The following is a 24,866-nucleotide window of genomic DNA, read 5'->3' on the forward strand; positions in this document are numbered from 1 at the left end:
GATTAAGGAACTCATTAGGATTATTTTTATCTTTGGTCGCTATCGATAGTTTTCGCCGTCCCTAGTAGGGATGTCGAATTTTTTAAAATTATCGTATCGATAATATTTTCTGTTTTAAAAAAATATCAAAATGATATAAATATATATCGCTACTAAAAATCGATATATCGATGTTTTTGATATTTTTTTTTGTTTCCCAAAAAGTTTTTTAGAATATAAAATAATAGAAATAAAACACAGAAATTATTATTGCTGTTTAGTTTTTCTCATCTTTAGTTTTTTAAATTCATAAACATAACATTTGAAAATTATAAAGAAAACAAGAAAGAGAAGCTAACTTCGGGCGGAGCCGAAGTTGATATACCCTTGCAGTTAAAACCGGATATATATCGCAAACATCGGATATAGTTGGCCGATCCTTATGAGAATATGATGGGATAATTGGGAATATAACCCAATTTATTATAATACAAAAACCAAACCTAAAAATGTCCCAAACTTCTATCTTCAAAAACACAAAAGTTGGGTCATTTCCGATCGTTCAGTTATATGGCAGCTATAGAATATAGTCGGCCGATCCTAATGAAATTTGGTAGGTTGGATCAACTGGCCAAAAATATAATCTGTATTAAGTTTCAGCTTTCTATCTTCAAAAACACGAAAGTTGGGTCATTTCCGATCGTTCAGTTATATGGCAGCTATAGGATATAGTCGGCCGATCCTTATGAAATTTGGCACGTCGTAATAGTTTGCCAAAGATAGCTCTCGTGTCAAATTTGAACTCTCTAACTCTAAAAACACCAAAGTTATGTCATTTCCGATCAATCAGTTATATGGCAATTTGATCAAAGAGTGACCAACGCAGAAATATCAGATAATATCAAAAAAAACTATCGCACACTCGATATTTGGGGAAAAAAATATTACGATATAAATATATTATTTTTCCCAAAAAATATCGATATATTGATATTTTGATATATTATCAACAACCCTAGTCCCTAGAGTCACGTTGACTGTCATTTCGATTTGACAAGCTCTTTCCGTTTCCTTTTTCCGCGAACGTCCAACATGAAAGCCAAGGGATTGGTTAGTATTTAGAAAAAAATGATTAAAAACATAAAGTTTTGTGGCAGAAATGTTTGCAAACACATAGCAAAGCCTTAGGGTATCTGACGCAGAACTGTGAAAGTGGCTGAAACCCGCAATTTGTGTGAAAACTTCGCTGAAACCAGAAAGTGACTTCTGTCGCTGTTGGAAAAGCAAATGTGGCAGTTTTGGAGGCGAAAAAGATGTGATTCTTTCAGCCCGTTGAATGCAATACAGCTGCATTGAGTTCATACTAGGAATGGCAGCATTTTAAAATGTTGCTAACAAATATTTTGAAACCGCCGAGAACATAACCTCCAAGCGACTGGCATGCGTGTGTTTGTTTGCCTACATTTCTGGCCGACTTTGTTTACTGCAAGAGTTCTTGACTAAAACGTGCTCCATTTTCAGTTGAAGGAGTACGAGGTCGTGGGCCGCAAGGTGCCAACCGAGAAGGAGCCCCAGACTCCCCTCTATAAGATGCGCATCTTCGCTCCCGATAACATCGTGGCCAAATCCCGCTTCTGGTACTTCCTGCGCCAGCTGCAGAAGTTCAAGAAGACCACCGGCGAGATTGTGTCCATCAAGCAGGTGTACGAGACATCGCCGATCAAGATCAAGAACTTCGGTATCTGGCTGCGTTACGACTCCCGTTCCGGCACCCACAACATGTACCGCGAGTACCGTGACCTGACCGTCGGCGGTGCCGTGACACAGTGCTACCGTGACATGGGTGCTCGTCACCGTGCCCGTGCCCACTCCATCCAGATCATCAAGGTGGAGTCGATCCCCGCCGCCAAGACGCGCCGCGTGCACGTCAAGCAGTTCCACGACTCCAAGATCAAGTTCCCTCTGGTCCAGCGTGTGCACCACAAGGGCAACAGGAAGCTGTTCTCGTACAGGAAGCCCAGGACCTACTTCCAGTAAAATGGATAGGATTTACCCGCATCCGATTGACTATAACATAGTGGTTTTTTCAATAAATGAGTACGTTGAAGAGTAAATATAATAAGGTGACTTTATTTTAGTTCGCCACAGGCGTAGATGACAATTTTCTGGTTTGGTGTGCCGGATTTGGTGCCACATCGTTCCATCTTGCGGACAACATCTGCCCCGCTAATAACGTGACCGAAAACCACATGCTTATTGTCCAACCAGTCGGTTCTGTGAAGGGAAATGTATTAAATTAGGTTTTAACTTTGTGGACGTACAACGTACTTGGTGGTGCAGATGAAGAACTGTGAGCCATTTGTGTTGGCTCCCGAATTGGCCATAGACAAGGTACCAAAACTATTGTGTTTCAGGGTGAAGTTCTCGTCATTAAACTTTTTTCCGTATATCGACTTGCCGCCTGTGCCGTTGTTGTTGCTAAAGTCGCCTCCTTGGCACATCTTTCGAAAGAAAATGGGGGGGGGGGTTAAAAAATTGCGTATTGGGTTTCTATCTATTTGAGTCTTACAAACTCTGGAATCACGCGGTGGAAGGAGCAGCCCTTGTAGCCATAGCCCTGCTCATGTGTACACAACTGGCGAAAGTTTTCCGCCGTCTTAGGCACCACATCTGCACGGAGAAGCATCACGATGCGCCCGGCATCGTTCCCGCCTATTCTTACATCGAAGAACACTTGTGGGTTGCGTTTCTCGGCCTTTTCAATGACGGCGGGTCCTGTGGAAGGGGTCTCTGTTTTCTCTTCCTCTGGACCGCCCTCCGGCTGCAATGTAGCACCAGCATGCTTCTGCAACCAGTCGTCATCCGCCCAAACGGGCTTGAAACTGTCTTCTTTCACGCGCACCGGCTTGGCCAGATTAACGCGTATTGTCCGGCCACACAGCTCAGAGTCATTCTAAAAGAAATGAAGTGGGTTTAGTGGTTTTTATTAATATTTTCAGAGTAGTTTCCTTTACCATGTTGTCAATGGCAGAGGCGGCATCTTCTCCTTGCTCATATTCAATAAAGGCGAAGCCTCTGTGGCGCTGCGATTCGTAGTCCACAGGCATTTGGATGTCCGCAATGTCACCGAATGGTATAAAGGCATTGTTGAGCAATCTCTCTGTAACTTCGTCAGCCAGGCCGCCGACATAAACCGTTCGCTTATCGTTAGACATGACTGAGTTTCCAAATTAAAAATATACAATATATTTGTTTACAATTGTTTGGTTAGTGTGACCATAAATGGCCATATGAGCTCTGAAATTTGCCCCAGCCTATCGATTGTAATCAAATTTTGACTCGAGTATCGATACTTTTTAGATCTTCCGCTTTTTAGATCAGTGATCAAAAAACACCCAAATTCAAACGTCATGACCGTTACATTTAAAATTATTTATTATTATAGATAAGTTATACTAAGATTATGTTAAGACTGTCGTCCCACTTTCGTTTCCACATAAACCCTCGCTATTCGTAAGGCATGTGCTTGTGAGATTTTGCACACTCAGGGGCCATAGCAGGTGGAAAACGCTCAAACAGTAGCCGGGAATATAGGCAAATGTAGCGTACAGGATTAGAGAAACGCAGCTGCCGAGAAGAACATCTACAAAAAATAATATAAGACTGGTTAGATTAAAAGTACTCATATTGAGATTTCGTTCAACTAATTTTAAAATAATTAAAAGTTAGCAGTGGGTCGCCTGTTCGTGTTTCCATGACTAATTCCTAACCGAACTGACCGGCATAGATAAGATACTCCAATATCGGTGCGCCAAAGACAAAAGTGAAGACACCGTAGTAACGACATGTAAAAAACTGGTAATCAGCTCTCGAGAATGGGGGTGTACTTACTGCAAAACACCTTCTCCCACGGTTCACATATGGCGATTTGGGTGTTCAGTTCATAGAGGAAATACAGCCATTTCACATAGCGCTTGAATTTTGCATAATTCTCGGAAAGCATTGGGAACATTCTGAACTCAGCTGGCAATCAGGCGATGGGCGGTTAATAGAAGTATCGACGGTTTCAGGGTGCGCGACGAACTAACCCGAACCTGCCTCCGGGTGAAGTGAGACACCTGTGCGGTGCCTGTGTCCCCGTCATTCCTTATCACAGAAGCCATATTTTTTTGTTTGTTTTTTCGACTTTTTTTTTATAAATTCGTATACATATACATTTTTTCGGCTGTAAACCAAATTAAATAGATTTCGGCTTCGGTTTCTTGTTTGCCGCTGTTAGGCGAGCGATAAAAATCAATCGTCCGCTATGTTACGCCTGCACCCGAAAACCGTTTCGGTCTTATCACCTCAGTACGGATCCCCACCTGGCAGGGGGATTGCCTCCGGCATTTGATTTTTATTCTTTGGCCTATGACTCAGCCACCGGCTCACACCACCAGGGGCACCATTGCCAGCAGAAAGAGCCAAACGGATATCACGTCATTGGAGTGAGCGTGGAGGTGCACCGCCACGCAGAACTCGACATCCGAATGGTTGTTGTAGTGGATGCAGGTCGTCCGTATGCGCTCCGAAATGGCCGCCAGATTTGTGTACGCAAAGTTGAGGGTGAAACCATAAAACTGTAAGGGTGGAAACAGGGGTTTAGTGATTGATCGTGATAGTGATGGATCGGGAGGGTGGCTTTGATTACGAGCCATGATAGCTTCCATGGTTAGTAAGCTATCAATGGAGAATTCGATATAGAGGTTGTGTTACTTCTAGTGTTAGTTTATCAAGAAATTCTGATATCTTTGCTAGACGACCAGCAGTGTATAAATTCATATATTTATTATTGTATTCCACTTATCTAGACTGATTACATTGTAATCGAGGCACTTAAAAAAAATGAAGTGCAACCAGAATCACTTTCTTTCGACTAATGTTCTGAATATTCGTCTGATTGAGTTAGTCAATCAAAATGATTTAAAGATTAAAGACTAAGATATTATTCATTTAATTTATATATTTAAGGCTTCTTATTCAGCCATGGTACTTACTTTATAGTTGGGGTACTCTCGTTCCAGTTGCTCACTAAAGGCGGGTTCATCATAACAGCCCCTGGAATATGTGGCTATATGTTCCATTTCGCACAAGATCTGATACAATTGAGGTTGAAAAGCCCTAAAATTAAACAAAATACTTATATTCAAAACCTCAGAACAAAATTTTCGATCGATATTTTTCCAATTTTTCTGATGGAACCCCTTGCAAGAATCCAGGATTCATAAAGTGGCCCTTTCGATTGTCTATATCTTTGCTAATTCTTATCCGATCCTTGAGTGGAGTACCTTTAACGATTTCTAGATCGATTCTCCGTCATTCTGCATCAAAACCTCAGAACAAAATTTTCGATCCATATTTTTCCAATTTTTCTGATGGAACCCCTTGCAAAAACCCAGGATTCCCAAAGTGGCCCCTTCGAATAGATATATCTTTGCTAATTCTCATCCGATCCTCGAAAGGAATACATTAAATGATTTCTAGATCGATTCTCCATCATTCTGCATCAAAACCTCAGAAGAAAATTTACGATCGATATTTTTCCAATTATTCTGATGGAACCCCTTGCAAAAACCCAGGACTCTTAAAGTGGCCCCTTATAATGTCTATATCTTTGCTAATTCTCATCCGATCCTTAAGTGGAATACCTTAAACGATTTCTAGATCGATTCTCCGCCATTCTGCATCAAAACCTCAGAACAAAATTTTCGATCGATATTTTTCCAATTTTTCTGATGGAACCCCTTGCAAGAATCCAGAATTCTTAAAGTGGCCCCTTCGAATGTCTATATCTTTGCTAATTCTCATCCGATCCTTGAGTGGAATACCTTAAACGATTTCTAGATCGATTCTCCGTCATTCTGGATCATACCCTTTCTATAAAACCAAGCCATACTTAAAAGTATACTAACCGATTCCAAATAGTCTTCCTAGTGGTTCTCCAGGCACTGATTTTCTTCGTGATCTTGCGTTCTATATCCTTTTGAAGCTGGGTAAGGTCATGACTCCTTTTGTACATGTAATCCAGCTTGTGGACACCGCCGTGTGGGGCTCGAATTCTGCGGACAAAGAGTGGAAACCAACAGGTGTTATCCTGGAGATTGAAATTGGTCATGCTGACTCGGGTCTCCGTTTGGATGTTGAAGTAAATCTGCGATGGATCATAATTATTTTTTGGTGAAAGGACAAGAGTCATCACTTACGTTATGCTTGCCGACCAAACAAAAAAGACGCCTTAAAGGACAATAGACATCCTGCAACTGGTATCGTTTTCCTGTGGCAGGAGCCACAACAAAAAGCTCAGACGTCTCTGGCTGACGGTAAAGCACGAAGCTACACTCGCCGTGAGGACATGCCATGCCCAGGATTAGCCAACACTCCAACCCCAACGAAAGCATATAGTTACACAGCAGGACACCAAGATCCTTCACGGAACACCAGGTGCTGTCGAGAATGCTTTGGTTGTCCAGCCAAACCCCACGGAATCCTTGACACGGATCATAGGTACGCAGTTGGCTGAGCAGGGAAACAAACCGACAAGCTGCCTCCACAGGATTCTCCCCCACGCCCACAGCTGGCGGCAAGGGTATTGACTCCAGGAGCCGGGTAAGGCACACCCGTTTTCCCTGGGCCGTGCACACCAGGGGCTCCACAAAACGCTGCGGTTGCGGCAGCAGTTGCATCAGATCCAGTTTCCGTTCTTCAAGGTAGATCTGGAGCTCCGGCTTTTCGGCACAGGCAAGGGCATTGGACTGCAGTGGCGTTACATCCGCTCCTCCAGGCTCGATGCTGAGGTAGAACCACAAATGTACCGATTCCTTGAACTCGGGGTACTGATCCGTGGACATGTTGGTGACCGAGTCGATTAAGGGACGTTTGTAGCCCACCAGGACTTTGGGCATGGCCATCTCAATACAGCCCTCAAACTGGAAATAAGAAGGATTAATACGTATACCCACCTAGGATAGGATAATACCAACCTTCCTGGTGGCCAGGAGACTGTTGATGGGCACCCGGAACTCCCCCAACCAATTGCATTGGACTCTCTGGTATAGATCGGACGCCTCGTCGCTGTATTGCTGCTCTATCTGTTCATCGAACAAACTGATCTTGAGGTCATCGCGAAGATCGCCAAACTGGGTGCTGATCTGCAGCTGCAGTTGCTCATTCCAGGTGGGATTACTGCCCTCAGCAGTGCGGCTCCTGCACAACCGTTGTCCATAGCTGAGGGTCACAAACGGACGCACGTTCGAGTACATGAGAGCTGGGATGGAAATCAAGGGTATCAGAAATAAACCATGTCACTAGCCAGGATAAGTATACTAATACGTACTTTGGGTCACAAACAAACTGGTGGACATGTCCCCACCCGCACTGGTCCTGCGCTCGTTGATGTTTAGAATATGCCGACTTCTAACTGGCACGCCCGTGGCTCTCACCACATGCAGGGATACGCTAAAGCGCTGGAAGAGATTATCCTGTATCTGAGGTCCAGTCCAGGCCGCTGGCTCCCTTGGCAATGTGACCGGTTGTTGCCCCTTGAAAACGGAAACCAGAGCTCTCCACAGAGCTGCCCAGCCAGTAGCCGAGGAGAGATCTGAGTTTTCGGCCAGCAGCAGTAGAGGCACTGGAGTCTGGAGAGCCTTCGCTCGGCGGGCACTCTGACTGCCGATCACCTCGTACAGAAGCTGGAGGAACTTGCGGCCGCGGTGCTTGTGCAGATCGATGGGATTCCAATAGGTGCCGGGCTCCAAAAGCGTACCCATACCCCGGGAGTCGGGCAGAGGCTCCAAATCCGTGATCTCGTTCTCCAAAGCGGGCACAAATCGCAGCTGTTTGGTATGGAAATTCTTTTGCTGATGACGGGAATGCAACAAATGGAATCTCCGATTCTCCACGAGCTCATCGATGGAACAGAACTGGAGCTGCTGGTCCCAGAAGATTAGGGGCGAGTGATGCTTGTTGGGTTTCCTGTACCTTTCAATGGGGGGCCTGGGACTAACGGGCTCCTTGGAAGCCTCAGGCATCGGCGGGAGTTTCGCGGGCAACAGACTTTGACGCAGGGGTTCTGGGAGTCGCTGGACATCGTCCAGAGCATGGACATCCTGAGTTCCTCCATTTCCCTCTGTGGTACGGTAGTCGTAGCTCACATAAACATCACCAGCTAATTGGGAAGAGGATGATTTTGAGGTTTGGAAGGCCATCTTTTCATGAACGCCCTCGTCCTTGCGGCTTAGGGTCAAAGGAGCACTCATTTCGGCCAGGCGGCGACTGTTGGGAGTCAGGGTGGACTTCTCATAGAGCTGGAAAGATAGGAGTTTTAAAGAGGGTTTTGGATTTAAGAGGATTTCATTCTATTAACCCACCCAAATGTGCAGGCTTCCTGGCAATGTCATTTCCAGCAGAACTCCGATGCACTCGTTGATGGGAATCTGCAGATCCGGCTCCAGCCGATAGCTCCTGGTCTGACCCACAATCTCGTCATCCAGAAAGATCTTAAGAAAGTAGTTTCGAGCCCTTGGCGTCTGCTGGCTACTTGGAGTCTGGATCCTGGCAGCCGCCTCATCCGCGTGCAGGCGAATGACATCCACGAATGGCTCCTCGGGATCCTTAAAAGCCTTTTCGTATTCCTTTTTCAAGCTCGCCATGATTCGGTCGAATTGTGGCTTACGAGGAGGCTTTGTCCGGGAGGTCGACCCACGGCTGGAGTTCTCCTCGCTCCATAATCGCCGTCGGCAGTAAAAGAGCTCGAGATGCTCCCGGTAGACCTCCGCTAGATCCGTTTCAAAGCTCTCCTTCCAGGCAGAATAGGAGGCCTCCAGGTCAGAAGGGTGGGTCACTCGGAGGCTTAGTTGGAAGCGAGTGCATTGGAATCTTTGCTGACGACGCAAGGCCTTCAGCTTGGCCCAATCTCGGAGCAGCTGCTTCAGGAGATTCCGCTGGGTGGCGGACTCAGCGTAGTATCGCTCTCTGAGCTGTTTGGTGAGCCGCAATTGACGCTTCACCTCCGACGTCTGATCCTGGCCGGCCGAGTGAAGCAACCTGGCCGCCACCTGGCGGGCTATCTCCAGTTCCTCCCTCAGCTTCTTGCAAATCTTTAGTTTCCTTTGCTGGTTGTAGACGTCATACAGATCCTCCAGCTGCTGGGCCAGCTCATGCTCTTCCAGGAGCAGGGGATGAAAGCTGAAGCGGATTCGCTTCAAGTTCAATTTAAGACACCGACGGGTGGGCAGACCCTGGAAAAACTCCCGGGGCATGGGCTCAAAGAATACGCTCTTGAACTCCTTGTGGCATACGCTGCGATAGAGCTCCCCGTCTAGTAGGAACTCTGGAGGATTCACATCGCTGAGCTGGGCTACCAACTCAGAGCTCAGTTTATTAAATTCACTCTTGGCCTGCTCCTGGAAGCGATTCAGCATACGGATCTGGGCAAGGGTCAACTGAGCGTCGCTCAGGTGGAGCTGGAAGTGCAGGACATTACTCGGCCGGTATAGCAGGCTCTCGTCGTAGTAGTGGCGCTGCTTATAGAGCTGGTTCCAGACCAACGGCTGGAGATCTATTTGGATGAAGGTATGGTTGGAGGACTTTGAAGCCTCCACCGTCGTTTCCTCGCCCGAATCTTCATCGGTTTCCAAGGCGCCCTTAGTGTCGGCTTCCGACTGCATATGCTCCCTCTCTTGCTGCTCTTCAATATCCTCCCCATGGAAAAAAAGCAAGCTGAGTGCCTCCGCGTCGTATTCCTGCCCAGAAATACGCACTTCCCGGAGCAAGGACTCCACTTCTTGCTCCCTTCTTTTGTACGACTTTGTGGTCTGGGTTTTACGTTTCTTTTTTATGGTTTTCTTCGGTGAAACAGAGTCCATGGTTGCGACTACACCACAGTTAAAACTAACTAATGACAAGGACGTAGACTATTTATAATGGCAGGGGTTACTATGACAACTGCTGGTGGTTGCTATAGCAATAAAAATCACAAAAACACCAAAATACATATTTTGTTTTCGTTTTCTTTTTGCTGTTTACATACAAATACATTGCAAATCTACTTTTAAGCATACTGGAAGGATAATGCTAATTAATGATGGTAAGTTGTTCGCGGTTTAAAGTTGGTTATCGAAAATTTCTATGTTTCCCCGGTGCTGGTACTTTATGACTTATTATTCGTATATTGTATGTATAGGCAATGTATCCGATTTAGAGTGGTACAAAAGCAGACGCGCTACTGTCTTGGATAACGTATTGAGACCCTGGCATCAACCAGGGCGAAGTAGTAGACGCGTCCCGGACACGAAACGTAAGAAGACAGATTCGCTTCGATTCGGGGCGATCGTGTGGCGAAGATGACGGGGGTCGTCTACTCCAGCAGGGTTATTTCTTCCTTGACTAAAAATTCAACAATCTCCTCATCCACCTCCTCGGTTTCCAAGTTATCTGTATCCACATCTGATGGAAAGAAAAGATTAATAATATTAGTTTCTTTTTTAATGAAATAATCATGAATGGGAAACTTACGCCCTCGCAGCATGACGCGTCGACTCTTCTGGTCCTTCCATTCGGCAATGCGTTTGTTGCGGTATTCCATAAAGGTCTCGCGCAGCTGGGAGCGCTTCTCGAGCAGCTCCTTGGAGGCACGGGTAAGGCGAAGACGATCCTTCTGCTCGAAGACGGCGTAGTACTTTTTAAGGTTCTTCTTGATCTCCTTCTGCTTCTCCTCTGCCAGCAGGGTGGGGGGACGTGGGCGCCACAGGAACTGTACAAAGTTCTTGAGGATTGTGCGCTTAATGATGCGGCCCTGGAACGTGTACATGTTGAAACCGGTATCTTCCTTCACCTTCCATGATGAGACACCAGTCACAACATAACGTCCAGTGGGATCCCACTCGACTTCAGAGGCGCGGAAGTGATCAGGCGAGGCGCTAATGATGTAATCATTGGTCGAGTCCACAAACTCGAAGGTGCCCATCGTGAGGTTAGCCATCACGATGAATTGGCCGCGCGGCGACCAGAACAAATGCGTGCAGGACTTCTTCTCCAGACGTTTCACCAGGCTGGGCTTGACGCCCTTGTTTACCTCATAGAAACTGACGTTGGAGGAGTTGGGCTCGCCGTGGATAATGGAGAACTTGTTGCCGATGGGCTCCCAGGCGAAGGCCAGGATCAGCTCGCGGATCTCCACCGAGTCGACAGGGATCTCCTTCTCGCGCATGTGGAAGATTTCAAAGTTGTAGAACATGCCCAGGAATTTCACGTCCAGCTCCTTCTTGTCCTTCTTCAGCTTGGAGTAACGATCCACCTTGACGCAGAGATAGTCACCAGACTTTTGCCAGTGCAGCTTGCAGTCGGCCACGTGGAACAGGTTCTTGTTTCGGATCTCGCGCTTCTTGGGGATCTCCATCAGGGTGACACGGGCGGGAATCTGGTTCTGCTCCTCCACCCAGTAGGCAATCACGTTGTCCGTCGGCGACCAAGAGAATCCGCGGATGCCGGGGATCTTGATCGACTTCAAATCAAGCAGGTAGAACGAGGGCGTCTCGTAGATGTGGATCGAGTTCTCACCCATGCGGGCCACAAACTTGTCATCGTGCGACCAGCGGAACATGGACAGCACCGACATACCGTCGGCAACGAACGAACGCTTCTCGGCTCCAGTACGGATGTCCCAGATGATGATCTTTTGTCCCGTGGGCGTGGGGCCGTAGGTAACCAGATAGTTTTCGCAGGGCGAGAATTCAACGAACTGGGTGCCGGGATGGGGGAACTTCTGAATCTTCTGGAAGTTGCTGCCTCCCCAGATGGCTACACCAGGCTTGTGGAAAGTGACCACATAAGTTCCCAGAGGCGACCACTTGACGAAGGTATCAGTAAACCGTTCGCGGGTCTCCAGCTCACTGGGCTCAGGCAGGGTATTCTGCCAGAAGCCCACTTGCACGCAGTTCGGGGCGGTCTCAGCGGCAACACAATATTGATCGTACGCATCGGGATCGTTGATGAAGTTGTACAAATCGCTTTGTACTTTGAAGGTCTGAATGGTTGGAGGCTCCCACTTTTCCGGGATGTTCTCGTACCTATAGAACAAAGATATCGGATTCAATATTAGAACACCTGTTTAATACAGAACCTCTCGGAAAACTCACTTCTGAAAATCGGTAAACAGGTTGACAGCAAACGTGTGGTTCTTATCCAGGCGGTGGTTGTTCAGCTTCTTAACTGCATCCTCTGCCTGGCTGGCATGCTTGTACTCCATGAAGGCATAGCCCTTGGTCTTTCCTTCCTCATCGACGGGGTAGACTACGTTGACAATGTCACCGCAGTGAGAGAAAAGCTTGTTGATGACAGACTTGAGTTTCTCCAGACGCACCGGCTCCACCTTGGGGATGTTATCCACCACCACAACGCTTTCTACGCCGTCCGCCTCCGAGGGGCGCTGGGCCAGCATGTCGCCGAGCAGATCTGTAAGTGCATTTCGCGAATTAATGAATGTTTCTATGCAAAGCCGCAGCCCACACCGCAAAGTGAGGTTAGATTTCCGCGTGTGATGCGCTGGCAGCGACCAAACTCACCTTCATCGCTGATGGTGTCCACAAAGCCGGGAGGATCCTCAAAGTTTGGTTCTTCATTATAGTCGCTGTCGTTGGCGTCGGCGCCCGCATGCTTTTTGGCCATTTTCAGCGATCTATTTGCAAATTTCCGTCATCAAACACACACGCACAAAGTGAAAAAGAAAGTAGGGTTGTCAACAATAAAAGAAACTATTAAAATATCGATAAGTGTATGACCATGGTTAAACTATGACCGCCGAGGGTCGATATATTATAAAAAGTGTGTTAAAATAATTATTTAATATTGTCATTAACTGCATTTAAATAAATTTATTATATTAACGAGGTTTGTTTTTAAACGATTTAATAATTAACAAAATTCAACATATTAGTGAGGTTTGTCTTGAAAAGATACATTTTGTATCGATAGCTTCGATAGATATTTTAAAAGGTTTGATGGACCTGTTTCGACTATTTAGTAGTTTCCATAAGATACAAATTAGATAAGAGATAATTGTTTTATATAATAGATTATTGTTGAATAAAGAGATAAAATATCGGGGAAAAATATCACAGGGTGATTAGTTAGATACAAATGTATCGGCATACATCAAACTGTTTGCAGCATTGGCAAGCTCGGTCACTCTGGCACAAACGGCGCAATTAGAGGAAAATTGTGAAAATATCTGTAATGTGTTAAAACGCCCATCGAAGACCGCACAATTGTTGCAGATACGGCGCGCAATCAGCACAAGTAAATGAAACTAAACGCGATGTGAGGGTGTCGGTAGTTGACTGGGAAATTCGTTTTTCGTTGCCCACGAATTGCGTCTGCCCTGGCGTGTGTGTATGTGTGAACGAACTGTGCGTGTGTGTGTGCCTGCGCGTAATTAAACAAAGTACATATTTCCAAGTTACATATTTCAAAGACAGAAAAAGAGACTCCAAGCGACTGCTCCCCATTTCCTTCCTCACACCCCCCGCCCGCCCTGACTCCCACTCCCACTCCATCACCAAGTGCAAAGCACGCACACACCTGCGCCAAAATGCAGGTGCAGGAGCAAAGGGCAGTGCATAAAGTGCATGTCGCTGGGCTGGTGCGGTAAACAATTACCAATCGGACGGAAAATCTGTGAAAATTTTTAGCTCTATGCAGTATTTTCGCATGCATGTATGTATATGTGTATGTAAATATGAAATATGTAAAGGCAGCAACAGCAAGCAGCAGCATAGGCGAATACACACATGGAGAAAATCGCCCAAAAAACTTTCTGCGCAAGGCCGCAGAAAAGTGGCCGAGAGGCACAGGCACAGGCTCTCTCTCTCTATCTCTGTGGCTCGCGTCTCGCCAGGCGAGAGCGAGTGGGTGGGCTGTGGGCTGTCGGCTGTGGGAGAGAGCTGGGTGCCTAGCCTTGGTTGGCCCAATGTATGAATGAATTTTCGCTTTTGCCAATTTTATGTTAATAAAACGTCACTGCTGCCACAAAACTAACAAGTTATAGCCATTAGAAGTCATGCAGAAGCAAAAATCATAGATCGGTTAGTGATTCCGATTGGTAATTGCCGTACAGACTCCCGATTCAAGCCTCTCTCTGCTCAGCTTTTCTCGAGGTGCTCCGAGGCTTGTTACATCTTTTGTTGCTTGGAAGAGTGGTGTTGGTGTTGGTGTGCGTGCGTGCGTGCGGAGTTTTCCACTGTGTGTTTGTCTACACGCCCACATAAGTGGCCCTGTTTGTGTATTTGGGAAAGTAAAAGTGATTCTCGATTTATGGTGCTGCTTTCTCGCTGTTGTGCCACACCAACAAAAAAATAATCGAAAGAAAACCCCAAATAGAAAGCTCCTCATCATCAACAACAATTAATTATTGATGTTCGTTCGTTCGTTCTCGCCCCCCCTTTCCACGAATCTAGTGAATGAATAAACCGGAAACTGTCGCAAGACCCGACTTTGTGCCAAAATAATCAAGGATCCGCAGATACAGATAACCTACTCCAACCACCCCTACGCCCCCCGTCAACGACAGAACAACAACATCCGAAGAGGAAGAGGAGCCAGCCTATATATAATACAGATATAACCAAAACTACTTGCTACTGCTGCTGTTTGGTCGTCGTCGTCGTTGTCGTTGTTGTTGTTGTTGTTATCCTTGTATCCTTTTTTTCCGGAACGTTTGTGCAGCAGCAGCTCTGAATGTCTTTATGCTTTAATCATGGTGTATTTCGCCACCAACAACAACAACACCGACACTATACGCTGCTATATTAGAATCTTTCTGATAACGAACCATGACAGAAGGACATGAAAGGTGAGTTTATGACATATAAAGTAGTTTTAAGGATTTATTCATTTAAATAATAATTTTTTAAGTTATTTTGTAGAAGCCAAGCTAAGATCTCAAGACCCTTAGAGTTAGAAGGATCAGCCCAGCCTGTAGGGCCATACGATCTTGTAGTGCCTCGAGTAGTAATTGCTTCCAATTGTCGGGCTTTTGAAAACAAACTGATATGGACAGCCAATGAAACGCTTATTAATTGAACCGACAAGCTGTTCTTTTTTTTTATTTTTTCCTCGCATTCAATGAAATAAATTTAATGAATGAATGAAAGAAGGAAGAAGCCGTCAGTCAGTGAGTCACTGTCTAGCAAAATAAAGAGTCTCCACATTGTCTGTCGACACTTTTAATGAATGAAATGGAACGCCCCCATGTGCGGTTTCTTCGCTTCAGGGTCCAATAATTGCCGTTGTTACGACTGGCTACTGGCCTGGCGCTGTTCCGATGTTCCCGATGTTCGGCTATTCTAGCTCTTTAAATTCTATTCGAAAATGATGTCATTTTTTGTGTTTGTCCGTTTGTTGTTTTCTTTTAGTATTTACACCAAAAAGGGAGGACGTGGTGGGGGGGGAGGGGCCTGCGCAACAAGAACAAAAGCGAGAAAAAAAAAAAGAAATAAAAACATAGCACCCCAAGGTTCTTATAGTTTTCATTCATGCCTTGCTATTTTATTTGAGTTTCTATAATGAATTGATATTTTTGCTTATAATGGGTGTTTTTTTTTTTAGAGGAAGTGGTTCTTAAATTTTAATAAATTTGACTTAATTCTTGAAGATTATTAGAATTAATATTTTATTTAGTTTTTTAAAAATATATCCTCTATTTGGAACACCCTGTCATGTTGCATTGCTCAGTTCCAGCGGAAACCGATTCTATTTTATTTTATTTTTGTTGTTATTTTTTTTATTTAAAAGTATGTAAATAGGTAACTGTAAATGGGAACATCATGTCCACGCGACACGGATGATATGCAAATATATGCCAGTCGGAGCATGTCTTGTTTGGTTGGATTTCTGACAATGGAGCCATCACAACTATTTGACCATTTAACGGGGTGCTGTGTATTGGAACTTTTTTGTTGTTGTTGTTGTTGTTGCCTCTCCGTCTATTGTGTGGGCTTGCAACACCAACCAACCAACCAACACTAACGTTGGCCAATACACACACACACACTGAGACCTCACTGAGAGCGTTGTTCATTCATCTTTTTCTGGTTTCTGCTGCAGAAGTTACCTTTTGCGAGTGGGTGTGTGTCTGCCCTGCCTCTCAGTGTGTGTGTGTGTGTGTGTGTGTGTGGGAGTATTTAAGCCATTCAGTTGGTAACAAAGTTTGAGGAGAGCCAGCCGAGCATCACCAAGCCAGGTACTGCCAAGTCGGGCTGGCAAATCAATGAATGTTGGCTAGAAAACCAGAAAGTAGTTAGTTAAGTTGGTTCCAAACAAGGTCCAGATCATACATAGAACTGCCCCACACACACACACACACAAAGGCATGCCAGCTCTCTCCCTTTTCCCACGCATGCGCTGATGATGTCCTTTCGAAGAGAGCTTCCAAATATTGATAGACTTTTAGTTTCGGCTTGAGGCAGGCTCTTCTAGACTTTTACCATCTAAATATATATATACATATATATATATGTATGTATGTGTGTATTATTTTTATGTTTGAAGGAGTTTGTGGTTTCTATTTTAGTGTCCGACTACACCCAGGTCTTGAAGAATAACTATGCTTAGTGCTAAAGCTTTAGGTCCTTTAGTGTCCTTCCCAGTCAGTCTCTCAATGAATACCCCGTTTGGCCCTGGGATAGTTTCCTTTCATTCACACTGGCCCCAAAATCCTTGACTAGCTGACGTAGCTGAATGAAAATTATTTGAAAGCATGGCCACGCCAGTCCTTGACATGTCCTGGCTTCTATAGTCTCCATGCTCTGTGACGTCGCGACGACAATATTCATTCTGTAAAGCCCAGAAAAACTAGGACAACCATGTGTATATGACACACACACACACCCCCTCCTTCACCATCTATTCACAAGCACACACACACAGACATACATAAATCCTCAATGCAGACACCAGAATGGAGTTTGAAACTCCCTTTCTGGAGCTTTTTTCATTCAGTAACCCCATTTGCCCGGGAACTCTGACTTTATTCAACGGCGACGACGACACAATTTATTCAAAGTTGTGCGCAGGTCGCTAAACTCCATCGGGTGACCCTCATTCATAAGGCGGAGGAGAGTAGCTTATCCCAGAACTGGAGTTGCGACCCGTTTTCCATTTTCAAGAATGAATACAATCCCCCCCAGCCGGAAGTTCCATATCATTTTGCACTTTTACACTTTAAGAAAATACTATCGAGGGGCTTTCTTTCATTACTTATATCACTACCACTTGTTGATGCTTATAATAGTAATTTTTCCCAGTGCATGGCATTTGTATTTTTAAACCGAAGGACTTGCAGTTATTTTTAGTGGCCATTCGAGCTTGGATGAATCAGTCGGCAGGTGGCAACTGCCATCCTTGCTACGGCTTCCTTGGCCAAAAAATTGAATTAGCCAAATTAGCGGCACTTTTAGGTTATCCCAGGGAAGATATAGAGCTAAATAAGTTGTGTCCGAGGATACATTCGTTGAGAACCATTGCCGATTACACAATGGCTACCGTATCCTATACCAAACTGAAACGCAGAGCTAGCAGGTGTTTCATACTTTTAGTTACTGATCAAATAGTAATACATATACTAATAATTATAATTTCTTTTAATTTCTTGCAGCGACTTCTTAGTTACAGTACGCGCACAGGTAATGACCAGAGACGAGAGCACCGAGGGCTGGCTTCCGCTGGCCGGGGGTGGCCTGGCCAACGTTTCCATCCGGAAGCGGGCTAGGCTATCCCCACTGGCATCGGGTCATGACTACATCATCTATGGACAAAGGATATCCGATCAGAGCGTAAGTTTTTCCATCCTCACAAGCAGATTAGAACCATATTTTTATAATTGGGTATTTGTTTCAGGTAATCTTGAGCTGTGTGATCAATCGTGATCTGAAGTATTACAAAGTAATGCCCACATTTCATCATTGGCGCGCAGGGAAGCAGCGGAACGGGCTCACTTTTCAAACGGCCGCCGACGCGCGAGCCTTCGACAAGGGTGTCCTGCGCGCCTACAACGAGCTGATCGATGGTAAAATCCAGACCTGGTCGCCCCCGGCTCCATCCTCTCTAATTTCTAGTTGCATGAATGGCTTGCCTCCCATCTATATCTCTCTGCTTTCTGCTTTCATTTTGCGAACATAAATCCTGCTCACCTCTCTTACCAAGAAAAAAAAAAAACAAAATGATCTATCCTTTCTTTCTTCCGAACCTTTATTGCTACTGCCTCGGCATTCGCTTTTGTTTACTAATATATATTTATATATAATATCTTTTCGTATGTCTTATGCTCTACTTTTGCCACAAAACCAAACAATTATCAAAAACAACCACACACAATCACATTGGATTATTGCAAATTTGTTTCAAAAACCAAACAAATCAACCAAACAATTAAATCTATCATTTTAAACGAATTGGTAAGTGTTCCATGAGGCTTTCGTACTCTTAACTAGTCTATGTGTGCTGTTTGCTTTGAAGGATTCCATCCAAAAGTGATTCTATCCACTAGTTCCGCAAGCACTTCAAAATTTCCAGCACATGTATTCGAGCAATAGTGTAGTTCTAGTCCACAACTGTAGGTCACCCCTTTCATCAAGCTACTTTCTATTTCCTAGCCTACACTTAGAAATATATTTGTTTATAACTACTGTTCTAAACTACTATCACTTCTGTCTTTAAAACTTTGTCTATTCTTTGCTTTGCGCCTCTCAATACTGATGTGTTCTTGTTGCTTAAAAGTGTCCTTATTTTCCTCATACTAAGCGAAGACTTTTCCCCTCTTATTTTTGCAATATCCAGGACTTGCGAAATCGAATCCTACCATTATATGCCCCCCGCTAACAAAATATGATTCGGTTGGCGAAGATGATGTATTCATGACCCTGGACTTACCTGTGGAGAGCGAGAGTTTACAAAAAATCCATTCAAGCCCCGAGGGCAGCGAGAAAAGTCACAGTACGTTATAATCTCATAAATTTAAAGGAACGATTTAAAGAATTATCTTTTCGCAGAGAGCGTCAGCGACCGGCACAGCAACTCCGACTCGGAGAAGCTGCCCGCGCCGCCCATTCACTACATATCCACGGACAAAACATCGGCCACCACATCGCCACCAGACGCCCCGCCCGCATCGGCAGCTCCCTCGCCAGCGGCCGCCGCCCAGATAGCGGCCAGTGAGAACTACTCGTACGTGACCCTGACAGCAGTCCATCATGACTACAACTACCCGGTGGTGGACCAGCCAGTGGGGGCGCAGGTGCTCAACGCTCGTCGGGAGTCGATCAGCGCACTGAAGAAGCGAAACGCTCTGGAGGCGGCCCAGGCCATGGCAGCAGCCCAGACGGTGGCGGGCGGCGGAACTGGAGCAGGTGGCGTTGGAGGCGGCGGAAAACCTTTGCACAAGCCGAACGTGTCGGACATCCTGAAGAAGGAGACGCGTCTGCGGTGCCGCTACTGCCACGAGCTGTACAGCGAGGACTTCAACCGGCGCGGTGCCTGCGAATACGCTCCGGATCCGTTTCGCAGCGGCTACGAGTGCGTCTCGGGGATGGGCTGTGCCCGCTGCATGATCTACCACTGTATGAGCGATGCCGAGGGCGAGACGGCCCAGCATCCGTGCGACTGCAGTGCCAGTGAGGCCGGCTGCAGCAAGCGCTGGCTGGGCCTGGCCCTCCTCTCGCTGTTCGTGCCCTGCCTGTGGTGCTATCCGCCGCTCCGCGCCTGCCACTGGGCGGGCATCCACTGCGGACTCTGCGGCGGGCAGCACAAGCCGCATGTCTGACATTTGGAGGCCCGCTTGCAAGGACAGCACGATGACGACCCCAGGCCCAGAAGCGAATTCCAATACTACCACCACCAGCAGCAACTACACCATGACCAGAGCATAAACAGCGCCAAGCGTCCACTGTTTGGATCCAAGCAAAAGCCAACACAGCCGCTGCAGTCCCAGTCTCAGTCTCAGCGCCACTTCTACAACTGGGAGCTGTCGCACAGCTGGGGCGCTCCCCAGGAGCAAATTCCTCCGTATTTAATGCAGCCGACCGGCCGAAAGGCCGCCCAGAACGACTACGGACGCTTGCTGTTCTAGGGTTTGTGAAATGTGACTGTTTTGGGGCATATCTTTGCGGACCGATTCCTTGGCTGAGCTTCTCTCTTAAACTATTTGTACTAAAGATGTGTGGGAAATTGGAAATGGATGAAAACTATCAGTTGATAGCAGACAACACTATATTTCTCGACAATTATCTGTTTTGAAAAATTCCACATTTCCAAACTTTGCAAACAAAGTTTGTAAGCTGAAGAAGATTCTCGAATAATATATAGCTCAGCTGGGAAATCGGGACGCGAAAGTAGGACCCCGATTCGCTTTTATTATAATTTCGGTATACTCCATTTGAATTGCCATAATTTATTGTAAATACAAAAACAAAAAAAAGAAAAAGAGCAGGAAGAATTACGCATCTATTTTATATATATACTTTATAAATTGTAATTTATGTTTAGTGCTTTCGCTTAATTATAGTTTTGTAAAAACGGGCTATTTGTTTTTATCCGTAAATGTAACAATTTTTTTAAAATCAAATATTTTATAAAATGTTTGTTTTAGTTTTAGTTGTTTAGTGTTTTTCGCTACTTACACTTGCTTGTTTACAATTCGAAATTGGAGAACAGTATTAAAAAGCCGAGGCAAAGGCAAAACGAGATCTAAACAAACATATATATTTAAATGCGATTTTCTCAGCGCGATTCCAATTTGATTATCAATGTCACGCGCTCAAAACTCACACTAAAAGTTCAAACCAACGGCAACCTGATGCGCAAATGAATTAAAAACCCAACCACAAATGGATGGAGAAGCAGTTGGAGACGATGACCCAGCTGCTGGAGAAGAACCTCTGAACCTGAAAAGAATTACAAATTGTATTCGACTCCTCTGGCAAAAGACTCGGCGGCAGTGCTCAGATCTTTGACCCCTTCAGTACGCTTATGAAACGTTACTTAAACCAGCTTTAATTTTTGAATATTTAGGAGATTGTTTCGCCTTCTTAAAAAGAATGTTTTTGTCTCTTCTTAGGGCTCATGAAGATTCAAAATATTTCTTTTGCCAAGCACTCAAAACTTATGATTTGTAAGCCTTGTTTATAAGCCACAGATACAAATGAAAAACTAATTAAAAATTTAAAAAAAATGAGCAAACGAATCGTCAAGGACTGCAGCATTGCTCGTCGCGAATTCTTTTGCAACTAAAGTACGCCTAGATAGCGAAACAATTTGTAATTTTTAGTAAAATGCTTAACATTTATGGCGGTTTATAAAATGGCCAAAAGTAAAGGTATTTTGAGCATGGGGCTATAAATAAAATAAAAAAAAACAATTTAAGTGTTTTCAAACAAAATCAACAAACTCATGTATGCAGCTATATATATATATATATAAAGTAATAAAAAAAAAAACATTAATTTATTTCTTACTATATAATTATTGTTGTACTAAGTCAGTGAGAAAAAAAAAAAAACATGAAAGAGAACTTCACAAAAAACTAAAACAAATAATAAATATGCATTATTTATTAAAAAAAAAAATAAGCAAAGGTTGTGCAAAAAAAACACATTAAAGCAACATTAATATTGTAAAAATTAACTAAATGCGGCAATTGTTAGTAAATGTGCAAAAATTCTGAAGGAAAGTTGAAACCAACCACAGCTAAAAAAAACGCCAAGACAAGTAACGAACATCAATTGTTGGACTACAGAAATAAAACTGAAAATTGAAAAGTTGAATGGATTAATGGTAGAATCGAAAACCGAACAAATTGAAACAAAAACTCAACAACAAGAAGTACAAAATGTTAAATATTTATCTATAATTTACACTTACGTTTTATATTTTTAATTTAAACGCTTACTCAACCGAAAAATAGCTAACTAATTTTACAATCGTCCTCACACTCACACAAAATAATAAAAAAAATAATAAAAACTAGCTCAATGGCAGAATTATTACTTTAGCAAAAATACAGTTCACTTTTTGAAGTTTCTTTTATTATTTCACATCGAAGGAAACCAAAAATAATTCCCATAAAACGAGAAATAGTCGCATATACTCATATTAAATGGAAAATAAATGAAAAAGGTGTCATTACAGAAACGGTTAATGCAACCCAAAAAAGTAATATAAATAATATATTTATTCATATAAATGTATTTGAAAATGTGAACAAAACAAAAAAGATACCAACAATAAAACAAAATTTAATAAACAACATCAATTGTGCATATTTGGATCTAGCAACCGGCTTTTACCTTTTACACATCTATATCCCAGTTAAGTTTTCAGTATTTTAGTACATTATATAATTTTATACGATATTGTAGTACAATAATTGTATATTAAAACAAGAAACCCCAAAACGAAATGGACCAGCTGATGAAGACCGAGTCGGCCCGGGGAGAGGGTAGTCAGACCCAGGAGCTGACCTGCAGTGTGGTCTTCACCAAGTTGGTTTGCTCCCAGAATTATTAGTCCGTAGTAACTACAGGATCTCCTCCCCGCAGCCCCAAGTTTAATGGTAAAGTCGATGCCTCTGTCTCGGATGATGAATTGGGAACTGTGACTCGTTTGGTATCCAAGGCCGAGGAATTAGAGCTCCATCGAGTCTTTAAGAGCATGTCATCGGAGGGTTTTGAGGTGCTGCGGCCCCTAAACCGATCCCTATTTGACTTTGGCCACAATTATGAGGATGTGGAGGGATGGCTTAAGATGGCCCAGCCTCCCAAAGATCAGCTACCGTCTATTCTTCGTTACATAATAGAGTCGCACCAGATAACCACCATTCAGATTGATATTAACAAAATGTACTTCAACTGCCACTTGATTGTACTACAGGTTTACTCCGAATTTTTTTTGAAGTTGGAGGACATCCCGCTGCTAATAACCTTGCCCGAAAACCGGGTCTCCCAAAAGGCCTTTATGCTCATTTACAAATGGATGCTGAGCGATGATCCCTACTTGGAACGTGCCCACATTGTGGAGATCTTTGTGGCAGCTACCTACTTAAGGATCAATGATCTCCTGGACCATTGTTGGAAATATTTCGACGATTCCAAGTGCTTTGAAGAGGACACTGCCTGCATTTTATATGTAGAAACCCAAAATAATCCTGCCTTGGACGTAGTACGAAATATAATGCTGACGAGGATCCACAAATTTTTTCTGACATTTGTGGCCTCTAGTGATTTTTTGAATATTCCCGTTAGTCATTTAGTTTACCTTCTCAGTTCAAGTAAAATTTCTGTTAACAACGAAGCTGAGGTGCGATATGGTCCTTATATATGATATATAGGAGTCCTTATATATATTTTTTTCGTATTTGATCTTTAAAGAATTTTTTTCATGAACTATTTCTTTTAGGTACTTTTCGTAGCTATTCGATGGATGTCTTATGATTGGGAAGAACGCAAGAAGTATGCCCTAAGGATCTTTCCTTGTATTCGCTTCAAGCTTATGCCGCTATGGTTTCTCCTATATTTGCAACGGGATGAGACCAATACTTATGTAAACGAGTTGATCGCCATAGAAGATTATAATGATCAAGTCAACGAATCCATCGCCAGAATTAGCAGTCTAATGTACGATGAAAAGGAAGCGCGTCTGCCCGAGACTACAGGAGATATCTTTAAGCGAAAAGGAGCAGAGCAACGCAATTGGATTTGCGATAAAACGTGCAACTATTATCACTACGTCGGTTGCATAAAAAATAGAGAAATTCGCTATGAAAAGTTCGAGGAATATCTTAGTGATATCCAAAGATGTAGTACTGACCATTGGGAAAAGGTGGAGATGCTCGACCCGAGTAATCCGCAAAAGTGCTGCAATGTTAGGATACAACTTGTTTATTAGGACAAAAAAACAAATTAAAATTTAAAACAGGAAGCTTCAAAATGTAAACCTTTTTTCAAATTTGGCGGCTTTGATATACGTAGAACAGTATTTTCCTAAAGTCAGCTGGTAACACTGCTGTTAGCAATCATATGTTCATGTTTTTCTTGTATCTGCCTGCTTTGTTTGCTTAAAATAAAACAGAATTTAAAATGGAAAAATTGGAGGCTCTTAAAATCTCTTCCATGAGGCCACGCAGTAATATACTTGACCGGCCACTGTCCAAGGGCAAAACCGAGGTTTCTCAGAGCATCGTGGCGCTGCTCTTCAGTGAAATTGTCCAGTACTCCCAAAGTCGGGTATTTACAGTGCCAGAACTGCAAACTAGGTGAAGTTTATTTACGTTTGTAGTATAAATGGGTAATAATTGTATATTATTAGGCTCCACGATCTTGGTCAGGATGTTGGCACTCGCATCATAGACTTGTATTTTGTAAGAGAGCGTAGCTCCAAGCGGGAGACCAAGCTCACCCAGATGCTTCTGTTCGTCAAGACCACTGTGTGGAAAAATCTATTTGGCAAGGAGGCAGAAAAGCTGGAACATGCTAACGACGATGAGCGCACTTACTACATTATAGAGAAGGATCCTTTGGTCAATACTTTTATAAGTGTGCCAAAGGATAAGGGATCTCTCAACTGCGCCAATTTTACAGCCGGAATTGTAGAAGCAGTCCTCACGAATTGCGGATTTGTAAGAAATTTAAACTGCCTTTAATACAAACAGTTGTATATCCTTTCTTTCAGCCTTGCAAAGTCACCGCCCATTGGCATAAAGGCACAACCTATATGGTCAAGTTCGAGGACTTTGTCATTGCTCGGGACAAGCAGATGGAGGAGAAATAGTTTAAGCATTCTTACAATTAAAATTCACAATAGTTAAC

At 43.9% G+C, this 24,866-nt stretch overlaps 8 protein-coding genes across 9 annotated transcripts; 4 read left to right on the top strand and 4 right to left on the bottom strand.

Annotated features, from left to right (window-relative positions):
- Positions 1-981: 981 nt before the first annotated feature.
- Positions 982-2,101, top strand: RpL18A (ribosomal protein L18A). Its single transcript, XM_017238651.3, has 2 exons — positions 982-1,089; positions 1,501-2,101. Exons 1-2 carry the CDS (start codon positions 1,072-1,074, stop codon positions 2,014-2,016), a joined length of 534 nt encoding a protein of 177 aa, XP_017094140.1. The 5' UTR covers positions 982-1,071; the 3' UTR covers positions 2,017-2,101.
- On the bottom strand, positions 2,090-3,275 carry cyp33 (peptidylprolyl isomerase cyclophilin-33). The gene is made up of 4 exons (XM_017238650.3): positions 2,994-3,275; positions 2,549-2,932; positions 2,308-2,480; positions 2,090-2,253 (listed from the first exon to the last, which is right to left on the bottom strand). Exons 1-4 carry the CDS (start codon positions 3,192-3,194, stop codon positions 2,109-2,111), a joined length of 903 nt encoding a protein of 300 aa, XP_017094139.2. The 5' UTR covers positions 3,195-3,275; the 3' UTR covers positions 2,090-2,108.
- A 134-nt stretch (positions 3,276-3,409) lies between these two features.
- On the bottom strand, positions 3,410-4,116 carry LOC108123568 (serine palmitoyltransferase small subunit A). The gene is made up of 2 exons (XM_017238805.3): positions 3,871-4,116; positions 3,410-3,622 (listed from the first exon to the last, which is right to left on the bottom strand). Exons 1-2 carry the CDS (start codon positions 3,989-3,991, stop codon positions 3,441-3,443), a joined length of 303 nt encoding a protein of 100 aa, XP_017094294.1. The 5' UTR covers positions 3,992-4,116; the 3' UTR covers positions 3,410-3,440.
- Positions 4,117-4,173: 57 nt separating this feature from the next.
- Positions 4,174-9,923, bottom strand: Cc2d2a (Coiled-coil and C2 domain containing 2A). Its single transcript, XM_017238803.3, has 7 exons — positions 8,385-9,923; positions 7,352-8,321; positions 6,999-7,282; positions 6,222-6,944; positions 5,931-6,169; positions 5,016-5,139; positions 4,174-4,598 (listed from the first exon to the last, which is right to left on the bottom strand). Exons 1-7 carry the CDS (start codon positions 9,879-9,881, stop codon positions 4,407-4,409), a joined length of 4,029 nt encoding a protein of 1,342 aa, XP_017094292.2. The 5' UTR covers positions 9,882-9,923; the 3' UTR covers positions 4,174-4,406.
- An 86-nt stretch (positions 9,924-10,009) lies between these two features.
- Positions 10,010-12,746, bottom strand: eIF3b (eukaryotic translation initiation factor 3 subunit b). Its single transcript, XM_017238804.3, has 4 exons — positions 12,579-12,746; positions 12,153-12,468; positions 10,531-12,083; positions 10,010-10,461 (listed from the first exon to the last, which is right to left on the bottom strand). The coding sequence occupies exons 1-4, from the start codon at positions 12,679-12,681 to the stop codon at positions 10,373-10,375; spliced, it is 2,061 nt and encodes a 686-aa protein (XP_017094293.1). The 5' UTR covers positions 12,682-12,746; the 3' UTR covers positions 10,010-10,372.
- Positions 12,747-13,158: 412 nt separating this feature from the next.
- On the top strand, positions 13,159-22,309 carry Spred (Sprouty-related protein with EVH-1 domain). Of its 2 annotated transcripts, none has more exons than XM_070278845.1 (6): positions 13,159-13,311; positions 14,469-14,863; positions 17,666-17,843; positions 17,908-18,076; positions 18,847-19,002; positions 19,059-22,309. In XM_070278845.1, the coding sequence occupies exons 2-6, from the start codon at positions 14,844-14,846 to the stop codon at positions 19,826-19,828; spliced, it is 1,293 nt and encodes a 430-aa protein (XP_070134946.1). In that variant the 5' UTR covers positions 13,159-13,311; positions 14,469-14,843; the 3' UTR covers positions 19,829-22,309. The 2 variants fall into 2 exon arrangements, with proteins under 2 accessions (XP_070134946.1, XP_070134947.1); XM_070278846.1 differs by having other exon boundaries at positions 18,913-19,002.
- Positions 22,310-22,343: 34 nt separating this feature from the next.
- On the top strand, positions 22,344-23,955 carry LOC108123515 (kelch-like protein 2). The gene is made up of 3 exons (XM_017238728.3): positions 22,344-22,544; positions 22,602-23,358; positions 23,458-23,955. The coding sequence occupies exons 1-3, from the start codon at positions 22,462-22,464 to the stop codon at positions 23,944-23,946; spliced, it is 1,329 nt and encodes a 442-aa protein (XP_017094217.2). The 5' UTR covers positions 22,344-22,461; the 3' UTR covers positions 23,947-23,955.
- A 182-nt stretch (positions 23,956-24,137) lies between these two features.
- On the top strand, positions 24,138-24,865 carry Trs31 (trafficking protein particle complex subunit 31). The gene is made up of 3 exons (XM_017238730.3): positions 24,138-24,313; positions 24,367-24,676; positions 24,730-24,865. Exons 1-3 carry the CDS (start codon positions 24,138-24,140, stop codon positions 24,826-24,828), a joined length of 585 nt encoding a protein of 194 aa, XP_017094219.2. The 3' UTR covers positions 24,829-24,865.
- The last annotated feature ends 1 nt before the right edge of the window (position 24,866 follows it).

Source organism: Drosophila bipectinata, chromosome 2R (genome assembly GCF_030179905.1).
Source record: "Drosophila bipectinata strain 14024-0381.07 chromosome 2R, DbipHiC1v2, whole genome shotgun sequence".
Lineage (NCBI taxonomy): Eukaryota > Metazoa > Arthropoda > Insecta > Diptera > Drosophilidae > Drosophila > Drosophila bipectinata.

Excerpts from the sequence above, each read along its gene's own strand:
- cyp33 (XM_017238650.3), bottom strand. The coding sequence starts at position 3,194 with ATGTCTAACGATAAGCGAACGGTTTATGTCGGCGGCCTGGCTGACGAA. Across the intron at positions 2,481-2,548 it reads ACCGCGTGATTCCAGAGTTT|ATGTGCCAAGGAGGCGACTT; the intron begins GTAAGACTCAAA and ends TTCTTTCGAAAG. Across the intron at positions 2,254-2,307 it reads TTCTTCATCTGCACCACCAA|AACCGACTGGTTGGACAATA; the intron begins GTACGTTGTACG and ends TTCCCTTCACAG.
- LOC108123568 (XM_017238805.3), bottom strand. The coding sequence starts at position 3,991 with ATGTTCCCAATGCTTTCCGAGAATTATGCAAAATTCAAGCGCTATGTG. Across the intron at positions 3,623-3,870 it reads GTGGGAGAAGGTGTTTTGCA|ATGTTCTTCTCGGCAGCTGC; the intron begins GTAAGTACACCC and ends TATTTTTTGTAG.
- Cc2d2a (XM_017238803.3), bottom strand. The coding sequence starts at position 9,881 with ATGGACTCTGTTTCACCGAAGAAAACCATAAAAAAGAAACGTAAAACC. Across the intron at positions 6,945-6,998 it reads GTCTCCTGGCCACCAGGAAG|TTTGAGGGCTGTATTGAGAT; the intron begins GTTGGTATTATC and ends TCTTATTTCCAG. Across the intron at positions 6,170-6,221 it reads GTTTGGTCGGCAAGCATAAC|ATTTACTTCAACATCCAAAC; the intron begins GTAAGTGATGAC and ends GATCCATCGCAG.
- eIF3b (XM_017238804.3), bottom strand. The coding sequence starts at position 12,681 with ATGGCCAAAAAGCATGCGGGCGCCGACGCCAACGACAGCGACTATAAT. Across the intron at positions 12,469-12,578 it reads GGACACCATCAGCGATGAAG|ATCTGCTCGGCGACATGCTG; the intron begins GTGAGTTTGGTC and ends ATGCACTTACAG. Across the intron at positions 12,084-12,152 it reads CTGTTTACCGATTTTCAGAA|GTACGAGAACATCCCGGAAA; the intron begins GTGAGTTTTCCG and ends TTTGTTCTATAG.
- Spred (XM_070278845.1), top strand. The coding sequence starts at position 14,844 with ATGACAGAAGGACATGAAAG. Across the intron at positions 14,864-17,665 it reads ATGACAGAAGGACATGAAAG|CGACTTCTTAGTTACAGTAC; the intron begins GTGAGTTTATGA and ends AATTTCTTGCAG. Across the intron at positions 18,077-18,846 it reads CTACAACGAGCTGATCGATG|GACTTGCGAAATCGAATCCT; the intron begins GTAAAATCCAGA and ends TGCAATATCCAG.
- LOC108123515 (XM_017238728.3), top strand. The coding sequence starts at position 22,462 with ATGGACCAGCTGATGAAGACCGAGTCGGCCCGGGGAGAGGGTAGTCAG. Across the intron at positions 22,545-22,601 it reads TGCAGTGTGGTCTTCACCAA|CCCCAAGTTTAATGGTAAAG; the intron begins GTTGGTTTGCTC and ends TCCTCCCCGCAG. Across the intron at positions 23,359-23,457 it reads CTGTTAACAACGAAGCTGAG|GTACTTTTCGTAGCTATTCG; the intron begins GTGCGATATGGT and ends TATTTCTTTTAG.
- Trs31 (XM_017238730.3), top strand. The coding sequence starts at position 24,138 with ATGGAAAAATTGGAGGCTCTTAAAATCTCTTCCATGAGGCCACGCAGT. Across the intron at positions 24,314-24,366 it reads GTGCCAGAACTGCAAACTAG|GCTCCACGATCTTGGTCAGG; the intron begins GTGAAGTTTATT and ends GTATATTATTAG. Across the intron at positions 24,677-24,729 it reads TCCTCACGAATTGCGGATTT|CCTTGCAAAGTCACCGCCCA; the intron begins GTAAGAAATTTA and ends CCTTTCTTTCAG.